Source organism: Maniola hyperantus, chromosome Z, assembly GCF_902806685.2.
Source record: "Maniola hyperantus chromosome Z, iAphHyp1.2, whole genome shotgun sequence".
NCBI classification, from domain to species: Eukaryota; Metazoa; Arthropoda; class Insecta; order Lepidoptera; family Nymphalidae; genus Maniola; species Maniola hyperantus.
Window position 1 is genome coordinate 3839513 of NC_048564.1, and position 16901 is coordinate 3856413.

Sequence of the window (16901 nt, forward strand, 5' to 3'; positions counted from 1 at the left end):
TCCGATCCTGAAAATTCTTTCACTGATAAGTACGCTACGTTATCCCAAGTATAGTATAGTATTAAGTAGGTATAGGCTACAAATTATATCACGCGGATGAAGTCACGGCCTAAATCTATAGTTAGTTGTTAAAACAGAGCTTAATCGCATCGGGCTTCGCACTGGTACTAATGTAGAATAGATAAGGGAAGTGTATTAAGATTTCCGGTGAATTTTCCAAAAAAAATCATTCCTGACAACGACGAACACAAAAAAAACTCTCAAGTGTTATAACCTTTCATATATGCGGTATTGATTTTTATTTAGTACTAGATGATGCCCGCGACTTCGTCCGCGTGGATTTTTTTAATTTTCCGGGATAAAAAAGCCTATGTCCTTCCCCGGGATGTAAGCTAAATCTATACCAAATTTCAGTAAAATCGGTTGAACTATTGGACCGGGAAAAGCTAGCAGACAGGCAGACATGGGCATTTTGTTCATGGGCGGCGGTAATCACTTAACATCAGGTGACCCGCCTGCTCGTTTGCTCGCTATATCTATTTAAAAAAAAAAGACAGACAGACAGACACACTTTCGTATTCATAATATTAGTATGGAGGATACACAAAAAGAAGATAAGCAAACAAAATAATGTCGACTTTGTATGTGGTTTTGAGTTGAAAAATCAGCAAGAAAACACCAAACAACTCATTCACCTGCTCTCTAAGATGTTGTATAAAAGTGTGATTTTATATAAAAAATGCAAAAAAACATAAACACTAGTGGAGGTGCTACCGTCCTGGACATTTCAAAAGAGTTTCCATTAATATTACGGGCCGTTAATGAATGGTGGCATGCAAAACACGTTTACAGAACTAAATCTTTTTGAACTTAGTTTTGAGTGTGAGAAAAATGACACATATTTTATTCTAGCCGCATATAAAACTGTAACTAAGCCTCGATAGTTCAACGGTCAAAAAGTGGATTGACTTTTTCATTCCATTACATTTACAAGTTAGCCCATAACTGCAATCTCTGCACCTGGTGGTAAGCGATGATGCAGTTTTAAGATGAAAGCTGGCTAACTTGATAGGGGTATGATCAACTAATTGCCAGCTCACTACAGAGCACGGGTCTCTCTCAGAGTGAGAAAGGTTTTGGCCATACTCTACCACGCTAGCCAAGTGCGGATTGGCAGACTTCACACACTTTTGAGACCACTATGGAAAACTCTCAGGCATGCAGGTTTCCTCACGATGTTTTCCTTCACCGTTAAAGCAAGTGATATTTTAATTACGTAAAACGCACATAACTCCTAAAAGTTAGAGGTGCGTGCCTGGGTTCGAACCCCCAACCTTCGATTAGGAGGCGGACGTCCTAAGCACTAGGCTATCAAGGCAGTCTTATAAGATGAAAGCGGGCTAACTTGGTAGTTGTATTGGAGTTTTATAAACCCTTATCGATTGCTACAGGGTATCGAAGCCGATCGCTATATCGCTTGGCAGCTCGGCTTTGCTAGTAGGGTGGTAACATAACCACGGTCATACCATCCCACCAGACCAGACCAGAGAAAATTTACAAATTAATAATACTTTAACTGTCTCTGCCGGGAATTAAACCTGAAACCTCCCATTTATTAGATCACAGCGCTCAGCACTGCTTCAGGAAGGTCGACATGTTAATTTTTTTTTGTAAAATATATTATATGTAATTTTCATTAATAAAGACGACCTCATTGGTGAAGTGGTAAGCCCTGTGGTCTTATTAGTGGGAGGTCCCGGGTTATATTCCTGGCAGGGATTTGGAATTTTATAATTTCTAAATTTCTGCTCTGGTCTGGTGGGAGGTTCGGCCGTGGCTAGTTACCATCCTACCGGCAAAGCCGTTCCGCCAAGCGATTTAGCGTTCCGGAAAGATGCCGTGTAGAAACCAGAGGGCCATGGGCTTATTAAAAGCTGCCTTGCCTCCTTCCACGTTAGCCCGTCTCCATCTTAGTTCGTTACTTACCACCAGGTGAGATTGCAGTCAAGGGCTAACTTGTATCTGAATTTTAAAAAAATCTTGTAGGCCAGACATTTTTGCCGAGCATGCCAATAGCAAACTATAAATATAACGTGTTTGTAATGTGTTTGTAACGACTAATAGAAAAACCAGATGTTTCGATTTGGTTACAAGAATAACATAGTGGTCTGTAACTACCTTGTAATGTCTATTTTTATTTTTGTTTTTGATCTATGGAAAAGAGTTTAATAAAACACACGAAGGGTTCCGTATTCCGTATCCATCGTACAAGAAATTACACTGTTTTCTTTTTATTTGTAACCACAAATTCACATTTTTCCATTTACTTGTGCTATAAGACACTGCTACCTATCTAACTTCATGATTATAGGTAAACGGGTATAGCCCATAAGTTTTGATTCCCTTGACGAGTCTTGACAGATACGACAGATGGGCAACGAAGTGATCCTATAAGGTTAGCTTTGAAGATATGGAACCCTAAAAACAGATATTTTATCACTATACTGACTAAATTTTGCGATCTCCCTGGTGCAGTGGTAAGCGCTGTGGTCTTGTTAGTGGGAGGTCCCGGACTCGATTCCCGGCAGGTGTTTGGGATTTTAAAAATTCTAAATTCGTGGACTGGTGGGCGCCTTCGGTTGAGGCTAGTTACCACCCTGCCGGCAGAGTCGTACCGCCAAGAGAATTAGCGATGCCGTGTAGAAACCAAAGGTGTATGGGTTAATTAAAAACTGCCATACTCTTTACAGGTTAGCCCGCTTCCACCAGGTGAGATTGCAGTCAAGGGCTAGCTTGTATTGGAATAAAAAAAGTATATCCTATTTGCAATGTATAAACTACCAGGTACCAATTTAACAATAATGTAAGCTAACAAATAAACCGTTGACATAGGTGGTTGGTTACAACCTGAATTCTAGACCCAACTACTGGTTAATTATTAGTTTACAATGCATGTTTCGTGTAAAACTTTATCATGACGCTAGCAAACAGAATAAATACAATAATGTTTAAAATAAAAATGTCTAAAAGGCTAGTTACAGACAAAGTGCTAACAAAAATTTATCATCATGATCAACATTCTACATGATTTATGCATAATAGTTTTTGATTTATTGTGCAAAATGTCAAAAAATACCCGAGCACGGAACCCTCGGTGTGCAAGTCTGATTCGCACTTGGCCGGGTTTTTTAAATCCTATTGTAAAGGTTGTGGCATATAATTGCAACACATCCATACCAACCATGGATACACCTCAAAAGCCTTGGTGAAAAGCTTTTCTTGATATTTAAAACGCATATTTCAAACAGCACTAAATGCAACTTTTTAAAGTGTGGTTGATATAATAATAAAATTTTCTGAGAAGAGAGCCTTGTAAGACGTTCTCGTAATTGCACGTAAGCATTTTTGTGCTACAACACCGTGATGTTATATTATATAACTGAATCATCAACATATTATTATAAAATATGTTCCTCTTATGAAAACAATTGTATCGTTTAATCGAGTTGGTAAAACTCGTAAAGTCAAGGTTGCCAAGGATTTTAGTATTATCAGTTAGATAAGAATAGACTAGAGATTCTTTTGAAAAATATTTACTGTAGTTCTGAAAATGGCCGCAAAAAATCGCGGGGCTGGTTGAGTTTTCTCTATCGTTCTATGCTAGTGATATAAATGTCCCACTAGATAGGGCGCATTATAGTAACAAAATATTCCAACGAACATCGGTGGTTTTTAAATATTATAAAAAATCAAAGTTATTCTCTAGTGGTATGTATAATATATAAAATTCTAAATTCTGACTGACTGACTGATATATCAATGCACAGCCTAAACCGCTGGTCCAAGAGACATGAAAATTGGAGGGTGTGTTCTTTGCAAAGAGTAGGTAATCCACTAAACAAGGATTTTTTGAAAATCCACCGCTAAATGGGTTAAATGAGGGTTTGAAATTTATGTAGTCCATGCGGACGAAGTTGCGAGCATAAGCAAGTTTATTTATAGTCCTTCACAATTGATTTAATCACGCGCAAATAAAACAATATATAGAACAAAATAAAATAAGTATACATGTAACTAGGTACTCTATTGTTTGTTTTCCACGTCGAGCATCGAGTTTCTATATTTTTCTTGATCTAGCATTTTTGATATTTACGCACATGGAAAGTTTCACCAAAAAGTCTCATACGAAATTGTTCAAAAGGACAAGTCAGTCCATTACTTCAAGTAGCTTTGTATAATCGAAATATATAACGGGAAAAGGTGACTGTCTGACTGACTAACTGATCTATCAACGCACAGCTCAAACTACTGGACGGATCGGGCTAAAATTTGGCATGCAGATAGCTATCATGACGTAGGCAGACGCCAAGAAAGGGTTTTTGAAAATCCATCCCGTAAGGGGGTGAAATAGGGCTTTTAAATTTGTGTTGTTCAGGCGGACGAAGTCGCGAGCATAAGCTAGTATATTATAATATTTGCAAAAACAAACCTACAAAAAAACACACTTTCGCATTTACAATAATTATATTAGTAGGAATAGGTATAGTGATTAGTCATCGTATTTTATTTTTAGAGACCGATTGTATTGTATTGAAATGTTAAATGATTTACATTAACCCAGATTTCAGCCGTAAAAATAATTTTAGGACGTCTCCTGTTACTATTTCCAGAAAATATTGATCGTAAAAGATAACCGAACTAATAAAAGTCGCTTGGTATTGAGATATCTTCTTTCTCTATATATAAAATTGAATCGCTGAATGTTTTGCTGATCGCAAATCTCGAGAACAGCTGAACCGATTTCGCTAATTCTTTTTTCATAATGTTCCTTGAAGTACGTGGATGGTTTTTACGGAGAAATTAAAAAAAAAAAATCGAATCGACTGTTAGGCGGTACGAAGTTTGCCGGGGCAGCTAGTTAGTAATATAATACTAATATCTATTTTAATAATAAATAATTAGCCTTCAGTTTTTTTAGTCTATTACTACCTTAGTCTGCATTATCACCTACCACCAGGTAGGAGTGCAGTCAGTGGCTAACTTGTAATCGAATAAAGATAAAATTAAATAAGTGTGGCCTTGCTAGGAAATCTTAAGATCCGAGCCGGCGAGAAATTCAGCGTTTTGTTTTGAATCCAATAATAGTGCTATATGTCGGTGGTATGTATGGTGATTTTCATTTTCAGTTCACTAACATAATATTATGTTAAATCACAGTCAACTGTAAGGAGTATAAAACAAAGTCACTTCCCACCGTCTGCCCCTCTGTACCCTTAGATCTTTTAAACTACGCAACGGATTTTAATGCGGTTTTCGTCAATAGGTAGAGTGATTAAAAAGGAAGGTTTTTAGGTATAATATTGTTTTGTGTTAATTTGTTGAAATATGACGATAATAATTATTCAAGATATCGGAAGAAATCAAGCCGACTGAGAGCTTTAATCGAAAATAATATCGTATTCTTTTGAAATGTAACAAAATAACCCCACCGACACAACATTAGTAGCTACATGGTACCCGTGCGAAGCCAGGACGGGTTGTTAGTATATCAATAAGAATTCTGGAGTGTGGAGGAACAGTAAGGCGACTGTCAGAAAACAGTCGGAAAATTGTTGAAAAACAATTCAATTGTGTTTAGGACCCAGTGAAAACGAAATAAATGCGACTGCTCAGTGATTAAAATGATCGTCCATAGAGGAGCCGCAATTTGTCTCCTCACGATTATATCAATCGTTCGAGCGCAAATCTACCGTAAGTACTTTTCTTTTCTATTGTTTATACACACTAGTTGGTGTCCGTGACTTCATTTGCGAGGATTTAGGATTTAAAAAAAATATCCCATGTCCGTGCCCAGGATGCAATATACATATTATAATAAGCAGGCTAATCTATGCAAAATTATGTCAAGATGGATTTAGTCCAATGTATCTAATAATTTCATGGTGAAAATAAGGACATGATCATCACCCATGTTATCACTACCCTTACTTATTATAAATGCGTTGTTTCTGGGGTTGTCAGTTAATTGGTTTGTTGAAGGACAACGCAACGGTTGCAACGGAGCAACAGATTGACGTGATTTTTGCATGGAAATAATTAAAAACCTGACGAATGACATAGTCTAATTTATATCACGGAAAATCAAAGAGTTCCCACGGGGATTTGAAAAACATGAATCCACACGGACAATGTCGCGGGCATCACCTAGTATAATAAAAATAGCGAGTAAGCACCTTGATTAATACGATGATTTCAATGTATCTATATTTCGACCCAGTCACATACATCGTGGTCACGATGGGAGTGCGGTGTGGTGCTGCGAGTGGTAAAATCGAAGCTGTTACGGGCAGTATCGAACTACCCACTTTCTCGTTCTTTTATCAGGAATTTTCACAACTGTCTGACACTCACAACGTTTCTCATAACGATATTTACGTCGCACTAGATGATGCCCGCGGCTTTGCCCCCGTGGATTGAGGTTTTTAATAATCCCGTGGGAACTCTTTGATTTTTCGGGATAAAAAGTAGCCTATGTCCTTTTACGGGATGCAAGCTATCTCTGTACCAAATTTTGTCAAATTGGTTGGACAGATGGGCCGTGAAAACCTATCAGACAGACAGACAGACGCGCTTTTGCATTTATAATATTAAGTATGGATGGATAATTCAACTGTAAACAGGCCAAGAGACCGACGCACTTTCGTATTTTTTATTTTGTACAAATCGAAAATATTATATTTTACTATGAAACCTTTAAAATATTTCTATCAGAGTTAAAGCAAGAGAGATATCGATAAAAACTAAAATAGCCAACACGGAAGGCAAATATTGTATCGACATCCATTCATTCCGATATCGCTTGCATTGACAATTTTACAGATTGAATTTGCAGATAATTATTTATATTATTTCGTACAAATTTAAGGGTTCAAAAGGCGTATTTAATCATTCAGTTCGGTCAATTTATGGTTCGCACTGTTTGTTAACATGCTTTGAGAATGTTTAGACAAGTCACGAACAGTTTTACAATTTCCACAAAATATTGGGATCTCATTGTAATATTTTTAATAATCTTCTATAATATAAAAATGAATCACTAAATGTGTTGCTCATCGCAAATCTCGAGAACAGCTGAACCGATTTGGATAATTCTTTTTTTATAATATGCCTTGAAGTACGAGGTTGGTTCTTACGGAGAGAAAAATTTGAATCGACTGTTAGTAGTTAGTCAGTAGCTAGTATTTTGTAAAATAAGTAGATACCTACTTCATGGCACCTGCTAAGCTTTAATAATTTTAAGTGGTTAGTAGCCTCAGAAATTGCAGATGAAGTAACAATATTTTTGTATGAACACAAATAGGTAAATTAAAAAATATGTTTTAAAGTAGGTAATTATCCTTTTTTTCTTTTTGGATTTTAAACTGTTCAGTTTTTAATTAATTAAAAGATTTGAAAGTTATATAATTTATAATAAACATATATTTTCTAAATAAAATGTGTTCATGAACAAATAATAGTAGGTATATATTTTTAATTTTCAAAGTATGATAACTAGAGCAAGTGGGGTGTCATATTGAAGGACTTGGCCTGTACATTCTAAAACAAATTTTTATTTATTTTTATACGTAACAGTTTTTGATTTTCAAAATGTCCAAAAAAAACCCCGAGTACGGAACCCTCGGTACGTGAGTCTGACTCTCATTTGGCTGGTTTTTTTTTATTAAACATAACTCAGAATTAAACAGGCTTTCGAATACTTAAATTGGTTCATCTGCTTGAGTGCTACCCTCAGACAGACAAACCGAGCCATAGACAGACAAAGCGTACAAATTTATACACCCCTTTATTTGCCTAAGAGTTTAAAATGTTTTATTCGGTTCGACTCTATAGGGTTTATTGTTCGAACAAGGGGCGGGCTATAATCAGGCTTCAGTGCTTCCAATGCCCCACAAAAACAGTAATGAATAGACCACTGTATCCCGAATTGTCTACTAACATTTTAATTTGTTTCTGTACTAATACTAAGGCAGCAGATGCATAAAATTGACATTATAAACTTATAATAGTATCGTATCATAAGTAGATTAATATGTAATAATAACTCGATAATAATTTACTTAGGTCCATACACCGAGTTAACTTTAGAAAACGTTACCTTCTGAATTTCTCGGGATTTTAAAAACCTAAAGCCACGCAGACGTAGTCATGGGTATTAGCTTGTATTTTATGAGGTGATGATAAGAATTATAACTTCTTCTATATATAAAAACTAGCTTATGCTCGCGACTTCGTCCGCGTAGACTATACAAACTTCAAACCCCTGTTTCACCCCCTTAGGGGTTGAATTTTCAAAAATCACCTGCATGCCAAATTTCAGCCCGATCCGTCCAGCAGTTTGAGCTGTGCGTTGATAGATCAGTCAGTCAGTCAGTCAGTCAGACGTAGTCATGGGTATTAGCTTGTATTTTATGAGGTGATGATAAGAATTATAACTTCTTCTATATATAAAAACTAGCTTATGCTCGCGACTTCGTCCGCGTGGACTACATAAATTTCAAACCCTTATTTAACCTCCTTAGAGGTTGAATTTTCAAAAATCCTTTCTTAGCGGATGCCTACGTCATAACTGCTATCTGCATGCCAAATTTCAGCCCGATCCGTCCAGTAGTTTGAGCTGTGCGTTGATAGATCAGTCAGTCAGTCAGACACCTTTTAATTTTATATATTTAGATGAATCGCTGAATGTGTTGCTGATCGCAAATCTCGAGAACAGCTGAACCGATTTCGCTAATTATTTTTTCATAATACTCCTTGAAGTACGGGGATGGTTTTTACGGACAGATTTTTTTTTAAATCCTGAAAAAGAATCGACTGTTAGGCGAGGCGGTACGAAGCTCGCCGGGGCAGCTAGTTTGTCATAAAAATTTATTTAAAAAATGCTGCTTAAAATAAGAAAACAACTTTCCAAATGTCTTCCATAGAATCGTAGCCGCCTACTTAGCTGGGTATCTCTTTGAAACAAAACTAGTTAGATCATGTTTTAAAATATCTGCCCACAACCTAAATATATAGGTAGCCTTTTTATATCCCACATATTAAATAGAGTTTAGTGGCTACCTTACATCTTCTCTTGAAAACTAGGTGAACTGCGACCTCGTCAGTGCATACTCGTCGCTTACCTCACTTCAGTAACAATTCCTGATCGTGAGGTAATTGATCGGATAAGATAAAGCTATTTAATATTCATCTGCCTTTGTAGCTGGAACCATGTTTGGTGTAAAGAGGTTTTAGACGCCTTTAAAGTTGAAGTACCCTCGCTGAAACTGCGAACATCAGAAGCGATCGATGGTAGATGTTACAATAGATGTATATTATTGTTTATATAATATGTTAGTGTTGTTATCCAAATATATAAAAGGAAAAGGTGACTGGCTGACTGACTGATCTATCAACGCACAGCTCAAACTACTGGATTGGGCTGAAATTTGGCATGCAAATAGCTATCATGACCTAGGCATCCGCTGAGAAAGGATTTTTGAAAATTCTACCCCTAACGGTCACCCCGTTAGGGGTAGAATTTTCAGTAAGGGTTTTTAATTTGTATAGTCCACTAGCATAAGCTAGTTAATGTATATTATTGTCATCCATACTCCATACTAATATTATAAATGCAAAAGTGTGTCTGTCTGTCTATCGGTCTGCTAGTGACGGACCAACAGCTTAACCGATTTTGATGAAGGAAGGACATAGACATTTTATTCTGGAAAGTTAAAGAGTTCCCACGGCCAAAACCCTAATTCCACGCGAACGAAGTCGTAGGCATTAGCTAGTTGAACATAAAAGTTAGATAATAAGTATTCTAATGGTAATGGGTGCATTTACATGTATTGTAATATTTGTCAAACGACCCAGTAGGGTTCACGAAAGATTAACCTCAGGGGGATGATGATATTAGCATGACAGAGGGTGGAGGAGAGTGCCTTCAGAAGCTATCTCTCCCACTCGATGTGTAAAGCTGGGCATTTTTATCTCGAAAACTTAGTAATACTATATTAATTTCGTTTTTAGTATCACACCCAGTTAATATAACTTCATCATCATCATCATCATCACCCATTGCCGGCTCACTAAAGTACACGAGTCTCCTCTCAGAGTAAGAAGGGTTTTGGCCATAGTCTACCACACTGGCCAAGTGCAGATTAGCAGGATTCACATACCTTTGAGAAAATTATGGAGAACTCTAAGGCATGCAGGTTTTCTCACGATGTTTTATTTCACCGTTAAAGCAAATGATATTTAACTACTTAAAACGCACATAACTCCGAAAACTTAGAGGTGTGTGCCTGGGATCGAACCCACGACCTCCGATAAGAAAACGAATGTCCTAACCACTATGCTATCACAGCTTATTATTATAACTTAACTAGCTGATGCCCGCGACTTCGTTTGCTTGGATTTAGGTTTTTAAAAATCCTGTGGGAACTCTTTGATTTTCGGGGTTAAAAAGTAGCCTATGTCACTCTCCAGGTCTTTATCTATACCCATACCAAAAGTCACGCTAATCCGTTTCTCCATTGCGACGTGATTGAAGGACAAACCAACAAACTAATAAACCGACAAACAAACACACTTTTGCATTTATAATATGGGTACTCATTAGTATCCAAAATATATTAATAGTAGTAGTGATTTTTAATCATATAGATGGATTCAGGATCAAACCAAGAGTTCCCTCACTCTAGTTCACTCTGAAATACGGTATTTGACAACTAGTCAAATCAGTAACTTTTTATCAAACGTCAAAACGCGCGCTTCTTATGCGAGATTCTATGAAATACCGGTGTGTGACATCACAATCATTTGACGTACTTTTTTTAGTTTAATCGATCATTTAAAATGGTTATTACAATTAAAACTAACAAAGCAAGTGGGTTTTACGTATTTTGGAAGACCCTCTATTTAATAATCACTGAGAAATAATTTATTTTTGATGTAGTCAAATACCCAATTGGTCGCTGACGAGGAAGTTTGACGCTAGAGTTGTTCATACAAAGAGGCATTGCAAGTTGCAACGTATACCAACCGGGCGTTAGAAAGTACTCAAATAAAACTAAGTATTATTGCCAATGTCCGAACCTTCGTGTAAAGGAATGCCTAACCTTATATACGTACGTCAAAGAAAATAGCTCTTTTGATCTTTGACATGTTTTCACCTTTGACTTACTTAACTCGGTCAGCCAATCGTTGAATATTTGGATTTTGGCTAAGAACTACCTGACCTGCAATGACCCAACAATTGAAGGTTAGGAGGCCTACAGTACGTGTAAATTAATTAAGCTGGTTAAGCAACGTTGACCCAAATTGGTAACGGATTGGTAACCGACGTGGAGTAAATTTGGCTTTTGCCTTACTTCCGTGCCCCAAAAAAAAAATTTAAGCCATCCATCTAATGATCATTTAAAACCTAAGGTTCAAATCGTAGTTTTAGTCGATACCAAGAAAGTTTCCTAATTTATGCGATAAATGGAAGGAATCACATAGAGGGATAAAAAACGCTAGAAGTAGTACAGGTTCGCTATCTATCTATATAATTATATAAAAACTAGCTGATGCCCGTGACTTCGTCCGCGTGGATTTAGGTTTTTAATAATCCCGTGGAAACTCTATGACCTTCCCCGGGATGCAAGCTATCGCTGTACCAAATTTCGTTAAAATCGGTTGAACGGATGGGTCGTGAAAGGCTAGCATACAGACAGACAGACCGACAGACAGACCCACTTTCGCATTTACAATATTAGTATGGAAGTATGGATGATGATGTAGTTGTTTGTTTGTATGTCCCTTATGCGTTCTTATCAGTCAGGCAATGATAAGATGAAACTTTGTGGCTAACGTTACTAATTTTTACCTTTTAAATTACCACAATACTTTTACGTTACGTACAGATATATATCACTTTTTTTTTAAATAATATTAGCCAAATTTATCATGCTGACTAAGTATAATATTCTCCCCTTTCGCCTCCAATTAAGCGTAAAGCTTGTGCTAGGAGTAGGTACGACAATAGTGCAATGGGTGGGGTTTGAACCGGCAACCTTTCGGTTTTCAGTCTGCTCCTTTAACCGTTGAGCTATCGAGGCTAAACTTAGGTAACTAATTGTCTAAACATAGATATGACAATGCCCTAATGACTGAATTAAGATGCATAACAATATGCAAAAGACTTTTTTTTGTATCTGGTCGCCTAATACACACGCTTTGCATATTTTATAAATTACTATTGTGTCGTTTCCTTTCACTAACGATATACAAATAAATATCTCCGCCTGATTATACCCGTCTCACTTTGACGGGTTAGTCTTTATAAATTTAGATCGTCCATTGTGATGTGTGTTTGTTAAACTTAAGCAGTCGTGACCCCACAGAGACGTTAATATCATTCTTATACATCATTCTAGCTGATAGCTGATGCCCGCGACTTCGTACACGTGGATTTAGGTTTTTGAAAATCCCGTGGGAACTCTTTGATTTGCCGGGATAAAAAGTAGCCTATGTCACTCTCCAGGTCTTTAACCATCCCCATGCAAAAAGTCACATCGATCCGTTGCTCCGTTGTGACGCGATTGAAGGACAAACCAACAAACAAATACACTTTCACATTTATATTATGGGTACTGATAAACATTAAGGGCCTGTTTCACAACCTCCAGATAAACTTTATCTAACTAACTAGCTTATGCCCGCGACTTCATCCACGTGGACTATATACATTTCAAACCCCTATTGTACCCACTTAGGGGTTACATTTTCAAAAATCCCTTCTTAGCGGATAGTTACGTCATAATAGCTATCTGCATGCCAAATTTCAGTCTGATCCTTCCAGTAGTTTGAACTGTGCATTGATAGGTTAGTCAGTCAGTCAGTCAGTCAATCAGCTTTTCCTTTTATATATTTAGATACTAAGCCCTAACTAAAATATTCAAACCCCTCCTAGGCGCCGATTGTCATCGCGAGAGCGATGATGCGTGCGTCCGACGAAAATGATCGCGCATCCCGTGCGATCAAACAAACTGTGTTCTATTGAATGTCCTATTGAAGATCGCGCGATCATGCGATGCGTTCATATTTATTCAAAAGAGCGGCCACACATAAATCCTATATTAATCAATAGATGGCATCAATATAATCAATCAGAATCAAAACAATCATTACAAACCATTATTGTATGAGACATAACCTTTCAAAGTGCGACATTTCCTGTCTACTATTTATTGAGTTTAAAATTAATACCAAACTACATTACTGTATGGAATGCGCTTGGGAGTGCACTAGGGTTACTTCTAGGGTTGCCAACTTTTATTAGAAGAAATAGAGTATATCTGTGGAAAATAAAGGAGGCAAATAAAGAGCACGGCTTTCAAAAAAGAGCATCATTTTTTTATAATTTTAAAAAGGTTCACAATGAAAAATTCGTGTCAACGTAACCTCAAAACACTTGTCACATGACATTCACATAACGACATTAATGGCTGCGTTCAGAAACGTCCAAATTGGGGATACCAACATATTATTATTAACAGTAAATAGTCGACTTTTTTGGTTTTGATAATGGGTTTGCCTAATATTACATGACTGGCACTAGTATAGTAAACATTGTGTTAAGAGGAGTATTTTATAATCTCTATTAGTGTTATAGATTATAGAGTACGCCTACATGATATAGAGTACAATACTCTATTTTCTTGATAATACTCGTAGCTGTGGTAGCCTAGTGGTTAGGACGTCCGCCTTCCAATCGGAGGTCGGGGATGTTCGATCCCGGGCACGCACCTTTAACTTTTCGGAGTTATGTGCGTTTTTAAGTAATCAAAATATCACTTGCTTTAACGGTGAAGGAAAACATCGTGAGGAAACCTGCATGCCTGAGAGATCTTTATAATGTTCTCAAAGGTGTGTCAAGTCTGCCAATCCGCACTTGACCAGCGTGGTAGACTATGGCCAAAACCCTTCTCACTGTGAGAGGAGACCTGTGCTCTGTAGTGAGCCAGCGATGCGTTGATCATGATGATGACTCTATTGTAGAGTACGGTTGGCAACCCTGGTTACTTCTCATAACTTAAAAAGTTACACTAGATTCTAGAGCCTCTAAAATGTAACGGTGTAACCATAGATTAATTATATGGGTGTAACGTTGTTTAGGTATAACTTACTAGGGAAATAGTTGAAGCAATCAATATTTAGTTATCGGCCGACGGATAAATATCTAATATTGTTACGGACTAAAAATTGATTAAGTCGTATTCATTCTTATGGAAAAGGTTCCGTAGATTTTTTTAATGTTACCACTAGCTTCCAGTTTTTATTTATTATTTACCTGATTAATGCATCGAAATTGGAGTTTTTTGTATATCCATAGTAATTTTGAGAAATTATCGTTACGTCCATTGAAGCATGTTAAAGCAGAAAGAATAATCCCAACAAAAACATATAATGAAGAGGTTGCCAAGACTCACAAGTTCATGATGCTTTCAATGTTAAAAAGTTATGAGAACTCTAGTAGAGCCAACCCCCTAGCTGAGCTTTAATTTGTGCTGCCCTTGGGTACTGTCCCAAGTCCAAAGTATAAAGATCTTAAGTGCTCTGGACTGTACCACATTAATTATACCAATAAATAACAAATAACTGTTCTTATAAGCCCTGACTCTACAAAAATACATCTTGGTAAAAAGTATGGCTTGGCCGATTAATGTTTGTGAAAGTAAGACAATTGGTTCTTTGACGACCTTTAATAAATCTGCCAAGGGCATCTTATTCTGAAAATTTCAGCATTCTATTGACAGACTTTACAGATAATATGCTTCCCCCATACGAGGGGGTGGAGAAGGAAAATTTCCGATTTCTTAATTTTTCCGTTGTTTATATACAATTCGTAGCCTACACACCAAATTTCAATCTTCTAGGACTTCAAGAAGTACCCTGGTAACGTCTAAAAGTGAGAAAACAGTCAAGCGCCTTGTTAAAATAAATATTAGGCCATCCTATATTTGCCTGCGATACCCTAAAGTGGCCTCCGTAAAACCTCGGGGACAATTTGGTAATAAGGGGAGCCCGGTGCCTGGTGCAGGTTGACTACTTATAACACAGTTTAATTTATTTGTCGATTCTACCTTGTTTGGGACCCATTACGTTAGTGATACTAATGTAGGAAAGAGGGCTATAATAATAGATACGGTATAATAATTAAATTGTTGCACTACTTAATGTTTTTTGATATATCGGATCAGTGGAACATTGGTCTAGTAGCTAGTTATTTGATAGGGGACATTAGGATTCGGGTTTGAGACCACAGTTAGACTAATAAAGTTATTCTCAGTATGGGCCCGGATGCTCACCTTCTCCCTTCTTGCCTCTGAATGCACGTTAAGCTTTTAGATTGGACTATGAGAGGGAGGGCATCAAGATACCTACTTGTACACTATAACGGCCGTGACTGAAATTCGATGTGAAGGAACATTTTAATATGATTTCGATTTAACCAACGGTTTCCTCATAATTTCTAAACTACTCATTAAATAATCATGAATTACTTTAGTTTAGGAACTTGATATTTTTTTATGTAGACTTGATACGATTACAAAAGATAAAATTAAATGATATACTTAAATAATAACTGAATTCTTGAAAATATGTTTCATTAAAACTTATCTTGGCCTCGTCTCACGCATAATATATTTTTGACGGAATTCCTAGGTATTTTTTCGGATTTTCTTGGGGTTTTACTACTCGTATCGATGATATGATTTATTTTATCTATTGTTACAGAATCATTACTTTATATTTGGATATTATTATTAAACAAAATACCAGAATAAATATCAAAAAGTTAACATTACCTACCTATTCATTAAATGGCGTATCCATTTGAATATTTTCATTCCTTTATGGTCATTGTCGTGCTCTTACGAACCCCGTCTAACCTTGGTTCACAAAGTTTATACATTTCATTGTAACCACTGTGCCTATATTTCAAAATCTGATTTTATTTTACATAACAATTTATCGCAAATTGTATGCTAACGAATATCAATTATTATATATATCATAATCTCACTGTCCACTATTAATAAAACTTGATGAAGTTGTTGTCATTATCAAATCTATACAGTAGACGTTGACTTGCTGCAAAAAGCTAACTTCGGCAAGAAATTGCAAAAATTACTTGCCAGTGGACACTCGGCTTGAGCTAACTTTATAAAAACATTTTGTTAAGCTACTAAGTGCAAGTTTAGTGCAGCTGCAGTTACTACATGCGCAATGAAAACTAAAACTTACTTTAACGACACTTAATTATAAAACTTTTGTATCTACCTGTAAAACTGCAGGAACTAATTGTACGTTGTTTATTAAATTAAATAAATCAAAGGCAAACCACTGCATAAATGAGACCAGACAATCGAATTTTTACCGTAAGCACAACAACTTAGGTCTGTGTATAAATAACGTTTTTATTTATTTATTTATTAAGAACACACACAATTCATTAATTTAACACAAACTACGACACTTATAAACAAACACAGGCTGATAAATGTATCTATAAAATGTGTACACAGCATTTGAAAAATATCTAGACAAATAAAAAGAACTTAACTAACTACTTAGCTAAACAAATAAACTAACTACTTAACTTTTTAAAATAAATAAACTATTTATTTGACTTGACAAATAAATATGAGAATATTAATCTCTTTAAGGGAAAGAGGCTGCGATCCGCGCTCTGGTGCTTACCTGGTCCAAAGATTGTCCATCGCCATTTAGCGTGGCAATGCTGCCAGCTTGATGGGCACCTTTGGCCCAGGGGCACCCAGGGGCGGACTTTTAGAATAGTAATTTATAGTTAG

At 36.5% G+C, this 16901-nt stretch overlaps 1 protein-coding gene across 12 annotated transcripts in view; it reads left to right on the forward strand.

The window, feature by feature from the left end:
• Nucleotides 1-16901, forward strand: part of trol (terribly reduced optic lobes) — a 215248-nt gene that overhangs the window by 133956 nt on the left and 64391 nt on the right. Inside the window, exon 2 of one of the 12 annotated variants that reach the window (XM_069508862.1) lies at nt 5639-5751. The exons of the other annotated variants lie outside the window; for them this stretch is intronic. Within the exon in view, the coding sequence (XP_069364963.1) occupies nt 5682-5751 (70 nt within the window). The 5' untranslated portion in view covers nt 5639-5681. The remainder of the gene's footprint in view (nt 1-5638; nt 5752-16901) is intronic. 12 annotated transcript variants of the gene reach the window in all.